This window comes from Podarcis melisellensis (assembly GCF_964234715.1).
Source record: "Podarcis melisellensis genome assembly, chromosome: 14".
NCBI classification, from domain to species: Eukaryota; Metazoa; Chordata; class Lepidosauria; order Squamata; family Lacertidae; genus Podarcis; species Podarcis melisellensis.
The window spans coordinates 466,723-480,847 of record NC_138546.1 but is presented as its reverse complement, the minus strand read 5'-3'; the positions used below and the strand labels follow the sequence as shown (position 1 = coordinate 480,847).

General features: G+C 47.2%; 1 protein-coding gene and 1 long non-coding RNA gene across 4 annotated transcripts in view; one reads left to right on the top strand and one right to left on the bottom strand.

Moving 5' to 3' along the window:
• Positions 1-9,414, top strand: part of SRL (sarcalumenin) — a 27,424-nt gene extending 18,010 nt beyond the window's left edge. For 2 of the 3 annotated variants that reach the window (XM_081889108.1, XM_081889109.1), the window contains 5 exons: positions 886-981; positions 2,041-2,076; positions 3,340-3,456; positions 5,013-5,246; positions 5,695-9,414. In XM_081889108.1, the coding sequence (XP_081745234.1) occupies positions 886-981; positions 2,041-2,076; positions 3,340-3,456; positions 5,013-5,246; positions 5,695-6,506 (1,295 nt within the window). In that variant the 3' untranslated portion in view covers positions 6,507-9,414. The remainder of the gene's footprint in view (positions 1-885; positions 982-2,040; positions 2,077-3,339; positions 3,457-5,012; positions 5,247-5,694) is intronic. The other variant, XM_081889107.1, reaches the window with a different exon arrangement.
• The window catches only part of LOC309357301, a 22,739-nt gene extending 8,714 nt beyond the window's left edge, over positions 1-14,025 (bottom strand). Inside the window, exons 1-2 of the long non-coding RNA XR_014163065.1 lie at positions 12,916-14,025; positions 10,706-10,953 (exon numbers count right to left, since the gene is read on the bottom strand). This is a non-coding gene — a long non-coding RNA (uncharacterized lncRNA). The remainder of the gene's footprint in view (positions 1-10,705; positions 10,954-12,915) is intronic.
• Between the last annotated feature and the right edge of the window lie 100 nt (positions 14,026-14,125).

Genomic DNA, 14,125 nt, shown 5'->3' with positions numbered 1-14,125 from the left:
TCCAAGTGCACAAACACAGAAACACACACACACACACACACACACACACATACACACACACGGAATAAACTGATTGATTTGCCTCCTTCTGGCAGGTGCAGGAGAGTGGGAGCTGGTGGCCCTCCATTCATGGTTTCTCTGGCTCTCCTGCCCTTGCTACTCCTCACCACTGGGTGTCCTCCTCTGCAAGGGAAACCCCATTTTCAGAGCCCTCCTGGCTGGATCAGCAGTGCCATCCCCATCAGAGGAGAGCAGGGAAGGAGCCCTGGGCTGGAGGCTCCCCTTTAAACCCCACCGCATGATGTGGGTCAGCTTTTCTTTCTGAGGCTGGAGCATCTTGCAAACATGGACTGCAGAGGTCAGATTCCTTGGAGGCATGTACCCAGCCTGCCAAAGGGGAACCCAAAACTGGTGAGCTGCAGAGGCGTCCGTGTGTTCTCTTGTTTCTCTGAAGATGAATGCCAGGTGCTCCTCTGCAGAGTGAGGAAACTGCCCCATCGGACCTGGGAAGCCCCTGGAGGGAGAGCAAAGGAGGTGGAGATGGGGGAAGAAGAGCAAAGGTGTTGCCAAGTGGCATCACTTATTCCTCCTGCCAGAAGGACCACCCCAACAGCCCTGCGCACCAAAAGGAGCAGCCTCTTCCTATTTCAAGAAAACGTAAAATCCTCTCACACCTTCTTTGCAATGTTGTTGGTAAAACATGCGTGTGCAACAGGGGAAAGGCCAACTGGGAGAGCCGCCTGCCTCATATGCCTGCACATTTAGCTTCTGACTGCCAATGGCCACTTCACTGACCCGGCACTGGGTGCAAGGGGTTGTGGTGGTGGACAGGCCGGTCTGGTTTCTGCTTTGATATGTTCCTCTTGGCCTCTTCTCTCATTGCAGGCACACTGCAGCGGCTGAGGAAGATCTACCACACTTCTATCAAGCCCTTGGAGCAGTCTTACAAGTATAACGAACTACGGCAGCATGAAATCACAGGTGAGGGTTGTGTTCAGGGCACCACTTTTATGTTTTGATGGGCTGCCATGTTTCGTGGCCAATCTTGTGAGGTAGGAGGGAAGTGGAGAGGCAGAACATTCAGCCCAAAGGGGTCTCATCTTGCACTGCAGCATTTTAGAAGGCCGTGGTGCTGCTGGAATCAGAAGTAGAAACTTACTAGCAGGACCTACAACAAAATTTTGCAGTGTGGAATGCTCCTGTTCTGGACATGCCCCCCTTCTGGATACTTCATTCTATTCCCCCTTCCACAGCATTCTGTAACCACTGAGCACCTTCTCAGTAGGGTGTTCCCCCCACCATTTAGTGTCCTTTTGCCAGCCTCGGGTTTCTCCAGGACAGCCGATACATCTCTGGTCTGTGGACTGTGCTGGTCTTTCCATTCTCAATGTACTTTAAGCCCATGTGAAAAAGGCTAAGGAGAGCAGATGCCCTTTCAAAATCTCCTTTCTTGTAACCTGGACCAACGGATTGAAGTTACAAGAACGGAGATTTCAGCTAAACACTAGGAAGAACTTTCTGGCAGTAAGAGCTGTTCAACAGTAGAACAGACTCCCTGGGAAGGTGGGATCTCTTTCCTTGAAGGCTTTTAAGCAGAGGTTGGGTGACCATCTGCCAGGGATACTTTAGTTGTGATTCTTGCATTGTGAGAGGTTGGATTAGAGGTTGGGGGTACCCAACCGCTATGATTCTGTGAAATCCATCAGACTGCAGAGGGGCTGAGTATGCAAAGAAGCCCCTAGCTGATGATCCTCCCAACAAAATTGGGATAGGATTTGCATGTTAATCCCTGTGGAAAAGAGGTCTTTGATGCATGAGCTCCTTCTTGTGTTACTGTGTGGATCATGAATCATGATTCCAGCCTCTTTCATAGGGCGGGGGGAAAGATCCGTTGGTGCTGCATCCTTCCTCGGAGAATGCCAATGCCCATCTTCAGTTCTTGATTGATACCAGCCTAACCAAGCATCCCTTTTCCTTGAGCCTTTCCCTACTCACGTTGCCTTTTCTCTCCCCCTGGCCCTGTCCTCTCCTGCCTAACAGCTTACCCTGGACGCACCTTGGGCTCCTCAGCCACAGGTGGGTATGGCTTCCTGTCACTTGCATGTGAGCACGGCTCCTCTCAGGCAGCCTCTCTCTGCTGAGCAAGGAAGTGTCACAAGACATCTCCCCCACCTCCTTGCTGCGCCTAGCAGCCCCTCTTGCTGGACCAGAAGGAAAACGTACCCCTTGTGCCTCTTTGGTTGCCTAAGGTGGCTTCTGCACCATCACCAGTAGACCACCTACCTGCCTGGCTGAGCTAAACAGGCTATTGTTAAATAACAAACAACAGCAGCAGCAGCAACAACTTATTACTATCATTAAATCTGCACGTACAGAAACAAACCAAGTAAATACCAATGCAAACTTAATATGAAATATACATACTTTTGTTTAGACAGAAAAGGGAGAGAGAGATACAAGGGGAGATGGAAAGGAGTACACAATGTTATCACAGTGTTTCTAGTGATATTTGTGGCTCAGCAGCCTCCTATATTTTGTTGCACCAATGCATAATGAAAGGGCTCGCGCGCTCTCTCTCTCTCTCTCTCTCTCTCTATATATATATATCCACTTGCCTGCCTGCCTTCCCTCTTACAAGGTCCATCAACTTTACAATTAAAACATTCTTTTGTAATCCAATCATTAAGTGTCTGTGGGGGGTGTGTGTTTATTTTTCTTCGATGATAACTAATTGCCAGATCAGAAATATGTTACTATTTCTCTATTACATGATCTCTTTTATATCCCAGAAGCCTCCTGTAATGCTCTCAATGCTACTTAATACAACTGCCCAGAAGGATTTTATCCTCCAGCATGGCCAAAATATGTGCGTAAGAGCAGCATGTGCAGCTTTACATCTCCAGCACATGTAGACCTGATTTAATCTATCCAGAGTAAGATACCAACTGAAAACGTTCATTTAAAAAATCTTAATGTAACCGAAGGGCCCTGCCATGGCCACAGCAGGGGCTTGGGCAACCCTGGAGAGGATTGGCATGGCTAAGAGTTCCCATCTGCTTGGAGACTGTGGAGGGTGCTGGCAGGTGAGCAGCTTGTGTGTGCACTGTGATGCCTCACCCTACCCACTCTGTGTAGGTTGTGATGCCTTCATCCCTGGCGTGCACTGATTGCCCCAAGGAATGGCTGTTTAGGCTGGGCAATGTTCCTGTGAGCTTGGGGGCATGGGTCCAGGTAGTTATTTAAGAGGTGACTGGAAACTTTTCAAGGACACACCTGAGCTTTTCCTGCTTAAGGAGAAACAAAAAATCACCCTGTGGTATTATTGCTTTCCCCCTGCAGATGGAGAGATCACTTCCAAGCCGATGGTGCTATTCCTGGGACCATGGAGTGTTGGCAAATCCACCATGATAAACTACCTCCTGGGGCTGGATAACACTCCCTACCAGCTCTACACAGGTAGCACCTCTGCAGTCTTAGGCACCTGTATAACCTGTCCCTTTCTGCTAGGGGTGGAAGGAGCTGTCCAATTCTGTTCTCTCCGTTTCTAATTTTCTCAATCTTGAATCCCGTTCTCCACATTTTGCAGCAATATGGGAATTTCTTCTTGAAAATTCATCAGCATTTTAGTGCAAATTTCTCCTCATTAACACATTTTATATGCAGTTTTGACAAATGTTCACATTTTTACAAGCAATTTCCCCTGCTCTGATGCATTTTTGTATGTCATTTTCACTAAAGTTGTCTTTGTTAGGCACTTTCTCATATATAAGGTGTTCTTATAGACATGATTTGGTTGGAGAGGTGAGTCACAAAACTTGGATAAGTGCACATTTCAGAGGATAGCTGTGTTTGTTATCATATTGTTTTGTAAAGTGTGAATTTGATAGATTTGGCTTTAAACATGTACTGAATTGAATTTCTCATCCACCCTACGGCATAGGGGTTGTTAAAATCTCTGTAGTTAGTGTCAGAACAGACCTTTGTATGGTCAGGGTCCAGCAAAGTGAGCTCCCTGGTGTGCCCAGGCCTCACATGCAGAAAAAAGTCTCTGCCTTGGGGCCAAGCCAGGTATGAGAGAGAGAGAGAGAGAGAGAGAGAGAGAGAGAGAGAGAGAGAAGCAGCAGCAGCAGCAGCCGCAGCCGCAGCAACAGTTCCTGCTAGCTGTGCTTCAAGCTCCAGCTTTTCCAGCTCAGCCCCATTTCCTCTCTGGAGTGCACCCTGCTTAGCAGGTCGGGCTAGGCCAGGAGACTCCCCATCGGGCTGGCTTCCCTCCTCAGGTGGTTGCCTGACTGCAAGAACCACAGTTGGCAAGCACAAGGGAACTTGCAATTTTCTGCCTTCCCTGCATGGAGCCAATTAGTTTGAGCAGGAGTGACCTTTTCAGTGTTCTCTCCTCCCCACCTCCTACCACCCTCTGGGGCTTCCTTTCTCTCTGATTCCCAATGAGCAAAGCTTTCCATTTAAATGAAATTTCTAAGCAAGATGAAACAAGCTCAGCAATTTGGGGGTTCCTTTTCTGCATACGATGCTGAACAGCTTGGACCAGGTGGCAAAATGCTTCTAAGCACAGCTCTAGAAACTGCAGCAAAAATGTGGTCTCCAGAGTGGAGTCTGTTGCCTGAGCTGTACTATCTTCCTTTGTGTCAGCAGAATGAGTGGTAGTGTTATAGCTACCCAGGTTTCTGCCAAACAGAGCAGGGAATTGCCCTCTTCCTTGAGTGTGGCAGAAGTTGGGACAATGAATACTGATTTGATAGTCATTTCACATCTTCAAGAAGCTATTTATTTTAAGCCATCAGGATGTATTCTGAAGTCACGTCATCAGCCAGGAAAAAGGAATGAAACCATTTGTCTGCTTAGCATAAGCACTGATAAGAGAGTTTTGGAAGGGACAGTAGGGTTGTTTTCCTCTGCTGTGAACTTGTTGGGCTTTGAGGGAGCTGAGATTTTAACTGTTTTTTTTTTTGCCAGATGTGTGAGTGTGGCCTTTGTTTTGCTTTCTCCTTGAACAGGAGCTGAACCCACCACCTCAGAGTTCACCGTCATCATGCATGGCCCCAAGCTCAAGACCATTGAAGGCATTGTGATGGCTGCGGACAGCACACGCTCTTTCTCACCTCTTGAGAAATTTGGTCAGAACTTTCTGGAGAAGCTGATAGGGATCGAGGTCCCTCATAAGCTCTTGGAAAGGGTTACCTTTGTGGATACGCCGGGGATCATTGAAAACCGGAAGCAGCAGGAACGAGGTAAAGCCCTATTATGCCTTAATGTTCAGAGGGTCTTCAGGTGTTTCGATTTGAGTTTTTGGTCAACCACAAAATTCATATAGCATTGTCAATAGTGCAGTATGTACTGTACATCAGTTCGACTTCACAATTTGGCCAAGCTTTTGAATTGCATTCCTCCCCTTTTGAACTTTGCTTTCTCCATTCCACTCTAACTATCCACTCAAGGGATAACAGCAAATAGGATGGGGTTCTTCATGCAGCGCAGCTATACCTGCAGTCTTCCAGATGTTTCTGAACTACAGCTCCCATCATCCCTGACCACTGGTCACCCCAGGTGCTGCGGTTGGTGGGAGCTGGAGCTTGGGTTTCCAAAGATGTATCACTAAGGGTTCTGGGCAATCATTGTCATGTGCCAGATGTCAGAAAGTTCCTGGACTCTAATTTGATGTTCCTCTTCCCCCTACAGGCTACCCTTTCAATGACGTCTGCCAGTGGTTCATTGACAGAGCTGACCTCATCTTTGTAGTTTTTGACCCCACAAAGCTGGATGTGGGGCTAGAGCTGGAGATGCTTTTCCGCCAGCTAAAGGGACGGGAATCTCAGATTAGGATAATTCTGAACAAAGCTGACAGCCTGGCTACACAAGAGCTCATGCGAGTCTACGGAGCCTTGTTCTGGAGCCTGGCTCCACTGATCAACGTCACTGAGCCCCCCAGAGTCTATGTCAGCTCCTTCTGGCCCCTGGATTACGAGCCCGACACCCACAGAGAACTCTTCTTGAAAGAGGAGATTTCACTCCTAGAAGACCTGAACCAAGTGATTGAAAACAGGCTGGAGAACAAGATTGCTTTTATCCGCCAACATGCCATCCGTGTCCGCATCCATGCACTCTTAGTTGATCGCTACTTGCAGACCTACAAGGACAAAATGACCTTCTTCAGCGATGGAGAGCTCGTGTTCAAGGACATTGTGGAGGATCCAGACAAGTTTTACATCTTTAAAACAATCCTGGCCAAGACCAATGTCAGCAAGTTCGACCTCCCTAATCGTGAAGCTTACAAGGACTTCTTTGGGATCAACCCTATCAACTCCTTTAAGCTTCTTGCTCAGCAGTGTTCCTACATGGGAGGCTGTTTCCTGGAGAAGATTGAGAGGGCTATAACCCATGAGCTGCCAGAGCTCTTGGGGAGTATTGGCCTGGGGAAGAAACCCAGCGTCCTCTCCTGCGACACAACTGGCTGTGGCGAGACGCCAAAGAACCGTTACAAGAAACATTAGTAATCTGTTCAGTGTAACCACTCCTGTGTTCCTGTTGGTGAATGAGCTTATGTCTTATCTGTCCAAGAAGCCAAGGTCTGTTAACCCTTTGAGTGCCACACTGGCAAGAGCTAATATGCAATGAGGACTTGGAGTCACTGGCATCAGTGGCAGGGAAGTTGGGTGAGCCTACAGAAGAGAATAAAAACACTGTGAATTCCTGATTTTTATTATCTAACCTGTTATTCTAAGTAGGAGGCCATGTATCGAGCTGAAAGTCCAATGGAGGGGCCATTTCTTCTGAGGCGGTCATAGGCCCTTGCATGTACTGAGCAAGCAGGGAGGAGGAAGGAAGGATGAGAGTACTGAGGGCGAAAAGAGGCTGGTCTCCTGACATTAGGAGAAGCACAGGCATGGCCCTCCCTTGCACGCAATCTGTATGTAGTTTTTCCAGCTCCCTCTGCTGCACTTGGGATTGAGGACCACAGAATTCATCGCCACATGTATAACCAGCATTCTGCTTGAGACTCACAGCAGGCCACCATCTCAAACTCTTCATCAGCAAGCCCCACTTCAGCTGCATCTGAGCATTCCCCCTGTAATGCGTTCAGTGCCCCTACTGCCCCATAACTGAAAGATTACAGACTGCTGTTCCTCTGGATTCTGCCTGGTCCAAAAGAAGGCAGCTTCCTACTCTCTTGGAAACCTGGTTCAGAAACAGAAATCCTCCAGCACACATCAGAATCCAAGCGGCTCCTGCAGAGGCCATTTGAAGCCTGGAATTTGGGGAGTCTCGTTTGCAGTGGAGGCTACTTTGTATGTGTGTACATGGACACAGAAACCTGCTGCTACAAGCTTAAAATTGTGAGTCTTAGCACTTCACTCGCTAGGACTTGGCATGGTGATGGGGCTGGTATCAGAGACCCAGGATTGCCAGGCATCTCCTGGCCCTTTAGCGTCCTCTTGATGCTGCTGCCGCCGCCGCTGCCCTTACCCTTCCAGGTTTCTCACTGTGGGTTAAAAACTGGCTAGACTTTGCCTATCTTTTCTCTTTTATAGCTTCCCAGTTGTTCATTTGCCTCCCTGCACCTCAACATCAAATTTTTGTGGTTAGCTGCAAATGGTTATTTCTTAAGTTAGAACAAAGCTCAGCTTTCTTGTATGTGAAATAGGAGAAGCAGTCCTTTAGGTAGCACAGCTGATGGCAGTGCTGAGCGCAAACTGGAGACATGAGGTTAGTGAGTGGTAAGCAGAGATGTCCAGGCCTTACACCCTGATGATAATATTCTCTGAGTGTGAAGGGGGCCTGCAGCAATTATGACATCCAGCCAGTTATCAGCATTGAGATAACATGCTGGCATGCCTTATTAATCTTGCAAGGGAGGTTCAAGAAAGGTATAATTAAGCAACCTGAGAAAGACGGAAGTGAAGAAGAAAAGGTGAAGCAGATGAAGGTAGCATGATGGATTGGTTTACCTGCTTTCCCACCAAATAAAGTATTTGAAAATTGAAAGTTTTGAGGAAATGGACAGCAGGTGAAAATGCAGCTCAGCACCAGATAACAGCTAGGGGAAGAGTCAGCGCAGAGCAAAGCCCCCCACCCCACAATATCTTGGAGTTGCTGCTGCTGCTGCAACCTCCTCCTCCATTCTTCTCTTGTATGTTGGCTTCCTACCCTTCTCATATCACCAACTGCTTCCCACCCTGCAGTGCTTTTTCCCAGTCAGATGCTCTGTTCTTGTAAATGGTCCTGCATCTGTCTCTACAACTGGTGGAAGAGAAAAAAAGAAGTGTGCTGAAACTGCCTTGTTCTCTGAGGAAGCAGTGACCCCCAACAGATGGGCCCCATCGCTTCCATTACCTTTCTCATCCTCATGTGTTGAGTTTCCCCTCTTCTCCTCTTCTGCCACTTGACTTTCTTGTTTTCATTCATCTTTCTTGTCCCCTTTCTTCTTATGCATCAATATATTACAGGTCATGTCCAATGAGACAAGGTTGTTTTCTGCAAGATGCGCTTAGCTTAGCAACTTGTTCAGTGTGGGGTGCAAGTCTGAAGTGACAAGTCTGAAGTGACTCCCATGGTCTATAACCCACAGGCACACATGTCTTGTCCGCTGGCATGACTTTGAAGGCTGCTGATGGGCAGTAGGATCTGGGATGACACCAGACACCCAACACAGCAGAAATTGCAATTTGGTGGTAGCGCTGAAAGAAAAGGGAATCAAGGTGTGCAGCTGCCTGCTGCTTGCTGGAATGAGATGCTGGGAGGTGGGGAGAAACGCTGAGCGACAATCTTGCTGACCTGTGCTGAAAGGTGGCGATTCAGCCCAATGCACTGAATAAAACCTCCTGGCCCCTTGGGACTGAAACATCCCAGGGCTCCCCAGGTCCCGCCTTGCCCTCCTTCCCTTCCCCCACCCTCAAATCTACACTCAGGGTCTCTTTTGAGTAGTGCCCACTTCACAACAACATGTTCTGTTGGCACCTGACAATCACGTGGTATTTCAAGAACAGTGGAAACTCCAGCACCGAAAACTAAGTAGGTGATTTCTCTGGGGGAATTTTAGCCATTGACAGCATGGCTGAAATAGTTTGGCATCCACCTAAACTGGCACTGTCTGAGGATCAGCCAGAAAAAATGGTTCCTAGCATTACCAGTCTGTCTCTTCTCAGTCTTGAGAATATGCAACTTTGTGGGCCACTGATCGGGGGGGGGGGGAGCCTGTGGACTTCTCCATTTGGTTAAATTACCAAAACCAAATCAAATCCACTGTTGTGTGCTTCTTTTGAACAGGAATTTGGACAGATACATTTAAAGGAATTACATAGCTGTAATATATTTCCAGTTAGTGGTTCACAATAATAATCTGTATTTGGAGAGACCATGTACATCAGCTGTTCTAATAAATTCTGATCTTTTCCAATCACATTCCTTGATGCTTTGTTTCTGTTGTAGAGAAGACATCTTTGAGCTGGTAGATAAAATAATTTGGGGTCCAGCAAATTGGTGAAAGGATGCTCTCAGATGCACAAACATGGTTAGTTGCTTTATTTACAAAAGATGAGCCAAGACCTGGCTTTGAGGCAACTCTTTACTTAATGATGACATTGTAAGCACTCTTCTCATCAAACTTGCAGGCCTGAACTTTAAAAACCCAAGGAAAGTGTTTTCCTGTTATACTGCTCTCCCCTGCTTTTTGTTCATTTCAGTACTATCCTATCAGGTCTGCCAGAGGATCTGAATTAACCCTTTTGACTCCATTAAGTGTGCTGCACCCACCTATTTCCACTATAGTTCTGTCCTTATTTATTTCAGTAATGGGTGATAGTTGTCATAAATTGGGAAAATAATCTCTTAGAAGCACAAATCTCTTATTAACTGTATTTTGTTTCATTAGATTATGATTGTGGTCTGAGTTTTGGTGAGGTTACTGAAAGGGTTTCCCCTCTACAGTGAGGAAGGAGGAAGTCATTAGGGGAGAGACTTCAAGCTGCAATCAGGAAGTGGCTAAACCACAATAGGGTGCTGCAGAGATTCTTTCCTTTCACTCTGAACGGCTCACATGTTCAGCTTAAATGCCGATTCTCTGTTGCTGTCAATGATGGGGATTCCCAAAGTGGCCATCACTCTGCTTCCTAATCTTCTGAAGGCCTGGATTTAGTGTGCTTTAGGAAATGGAAGGATATCTGCAGAAGTGTCGGTTTGGATTGTTACTCACATCTCCATCATGCTTCATCCTCACAAGTAATTCCATTCTCTGAACCCTTGCAGGATCAGACTCGCTACCAACAAAACTAGCTCAGCCCCTCATGAGTGTATGTGCAAAACCACCAGGATCCTGGTATACTGTGAACTGCATGAAAATGTTTCCAGATAATTAGAAAGTACATAACATGTTCATTTTTTACATTTTATACCTCTTATACAAATCCAAGCAGCTTATATAAAAACAATAAAAATACAACATTCAATACAGTTTTATAAAAATCAGATAAAACCAAAATGCAAATGCAAATTTGCAGTTTACGAAAATATACCATTTGTATGTTACACACTGATAAAAGTGAACAGTACAGACATTTCCCCACTTATGCAAGGGTTACGTTTCCGGGTACCGCACATATACGTGATATCACATATAGTAGGGAACACCATCTAAAAAGCCTTCTAAACCTCTGGAAACCTTTGCAAAATCCTTTAAAAAACCAGAAGCACTTACCAGACTGCCATGAATTGTGGCAATGATGGCTCTTGGTCTTCCTCATCACTGGAGGGTGATGTGGAATCAACAACAAGGGCAGAGAGATTGGTGCCCCGAAGAGGCTGGCTGTGTGTCAGATTCACTTGCTGTTGCTGGTACCTTTTGGGGCCGTTTTCGCGTCTTTTTTGCAATTTAAATTGATTTATTTCCCAGCGTCACACGTATACACAGTCGTGCAAGCTGAATGCACGTAAGCAGGGAGACACCTGTATACAAAACAAAAAAAAATAAAGTTAAGAGCCAGGGTTAATGAAAGCTTGCATAAACTTTTAAGATGCATTTAAGGTCATTATTCTCTCTACCACACTAATACCTGACAGAGAATACTCCAAAGGATGGATACTATCACCAAGAAAGCCTGCTTGCAAATTGTCACACACAACATTTTATTCTAGAACAACTGGAGATTGAATACTTGTTTTCAGTCCTCACAGTTTGTTGTTTAGTCGTTTAGTCATGTCCGACTCTTCGTGACCTCATGCACCAGAGCACGCCAGGCACTCCTGTCTTCAGTCTTCACATAATCTAGATCTATTGCATATATATTTTGCCCCTGAAAAGTGTTTATTGAGAAACTGGTGATGAAATAATAATATTGAATACCCAATACATTCTTTGGTTATATATGCATGTATTAATGAGTATCTGGGCATGTGTAGAGTTTATAGTGATATGGAAGCATATTGAGGGCAACGGTGTCAATAAGTGTTCTAATTTCAAAGGTAATTCTTCTCCCCACGTAAGAATGCAACCTGAAGAGTCACTTTGTAAAAAAAGATGAAATTATCAGTGGAGTTTGTCAGGGAAGCCCCCAAATTTATGATCACATTTTAGAAATTCTTAAGGTTTGTTTTCTCTCTCCCCCCCCCCCCACTTTCTGATATAAAAATGCAGTTTCAATGCTGAGGTAAGACTGCAGAGTAGCACCAGTGAGAGGATGTACTGAAGCCTGGTAGGGAAGCAGTTTATAAATAAATAAATATAGTAAATAGCTTGCTGGCTGCAGCAGATTGATTTTTTTTTATTGCCGGGACCAAAACCCAACACTTTCTCCATCACCATATGCATGTTTGCTTCAGAGAAAGTCCTAATGAATAAACCCCCCTGCATAAGATGTAGGCCTCAGCAAGGATAGGCGTGCTGCCTGTTGATTTTCCACTCTACATAGGATCGGGATGTGAGGATGTGAGGGAAAGGAGGAGAAATGAGAAGAACACTCTGTGACAGCATCAGAGGACTCTGTGTGGGAGCCAAAGATGGTAAGCGGGAGGCAGGAAGAGATAACAGAACAGAGGGCAGAAACATGCAAAGGCAACTATGTCAGCTGCAGCTAATGAGGGCGCGGAAGGGGAGAGAGGGTGGCAGCGAGATCAGGGACAACCCGCTGCGCGCCAAGCCTTTAATTGCTCTCTGACTCAGGCCGCGCATCATAACGGTGCCACAGTGGAACCACCGGCTGACTTCTTCCCTGCTGAATAATTTACCCTTTCTACGGCAGCAATTAATTAGCTGTAATGAGAGAGGAGCAGGTCCAGGGAAAAGATATTAAGAGCAGCAAGGTATTTTGTGCAGCCTGGTGTGGGGATCTGGGCTGAGCAGGCAGCACACACTTGTGGCTCCTCAGGCGGCTCCTGGCTGCAAAAGGCCATTCCCAGGGGAAGCGAAATGCATCCAGAGCGGTGGGTGCCATGGAGGACCACAGACCTGTGGCCCAGGAGCCCCCTTGGGGAAACGACGGTGCAAAGCCGATCTCTTCGCTTATGCGCGGTGGCATTTGGAGTTGTGGCAGTGGCTTTGGGGCTCATCCTCCTGTCTTCTCAGCAACGAAGAACCATAGCTGTCAACTTTTCCCTTTTCTTGCGAGGAATCCTATTCAGAATAAGGGAATTTCCCTTTAAAAAAGGGAAAACGTTGGCAGCTATGCGAAAAACCCAAGTTCTGCGGGGCGAACCAGAGCCAGGTGGTCCTGCAGGATGAGGCCGAGACCTTTGCTGCCTGAGGCGCAACAACAGAAGAGCTCCCTTCCAGAGCCAGGCTGCCCATGATTGCGGCACTCAAGGCAGAAAATCCTGCGAGTGGAAATAAAACCACAGTAAGAAGGCATTATTAAGCCAAAGGTGATGGAGTCTCCTTTATTGGAGGTTTTTCAGCAAAGGTTGGGTGCCCACCTGGCAGGGATGATTTCGCTGCGATCCCTGCATGGCATTGGCAGGAGGTTGGACTAGATAAACCTCAGGAGTCCTTTCGACGGAATAACTAACGATTTGCACCTTTTCCTGCCTCGTGAAAAACCAGCCGCCACGTTGCTTTACTTCGCCGCAGGGCTGGCCTTGGTAACCTGCCTGGTGCTGCAGAGTTCAATGGCTGCAATTCTGGAGACAATAAATGCGGTGGGAATATGGAGAAGAGAAGCTGGGAGCTACCCTGGGGTGACCAGCTCCCTAAAATGGAGAACGGCATTCCCCAAAAGTCACTGAGAGGCTTTCAGCAGTTCTTCCCTCACACGTCACTTCTCAGTCTTCCCTCAGCAGTTTCCCAAAATGGTGCCTGTCGCTGATATTTGGGTTGGAAAGAAGAAGCTGTTTGTTGAAAAAGAAACAATGAATTGGCTTAAAAAACCTTTGACTGGAGAATATTGATTCAGCCACCTAACCATTCAGAAACTCTGAAGCAAGATGGGAAGAAGCCGCTAGGTGTCTTTATCACCTGGGGCACTTGGGCTCTGCCCAGCGGCCATTTTCTTTTTGGCCCCACTCTTCCCGACTCGCCAGCTTCGCTCGAGTTTCTCCCGCTGCGGATGCGATCTGCCCTCAAGCCCTTCAGTGCTTAGCTGGGTTTTCTTTCCAACGTCTTCGGATGGTGCTCTTGGGAGTCAAAGAGCGAGGCGTTCCATTTCGCAAGAAGACAAATTGGGAGCATTACGGGTGCAGATCCGTGTGGGAACCCTTTGCTAAAGTCGCCCTGGGTGTAAATAACTCTCTGACTAATCCTTGATCAATCAAGCCATATAGAAATTGCTTGGAGAAGTTTTGGTGGAAATGACAAGCTAACAAATGCTTTTTAAAAACAAAAAAGTTCATGAGATATCAGGGAGAGACGGGGTCTTCCTGAGGGTGGCCCCCCTTGCCTTGCTCCCGCCATCTAATTTTTCCTCACGAGAAGCCGCGGGGGGGAGGGGCGCTGAGGCGAGGGAGGAGACCAAAGGCGGGAAACTTGGCCGCGCAAGACAAGCGTGCGCCTGCGCGCCATCTCGCGGGCGCTTGCGCAGTGGGCAGCGCGGCTTCTGGTCACGGATTCTTCGCCGCGGCCGCCGCCGCCGCGCGCGCCCCGCCGGGGTCTCTCCTGTGCGCGCGCCCGCGAGTCCCCGCCTCCCTCCCT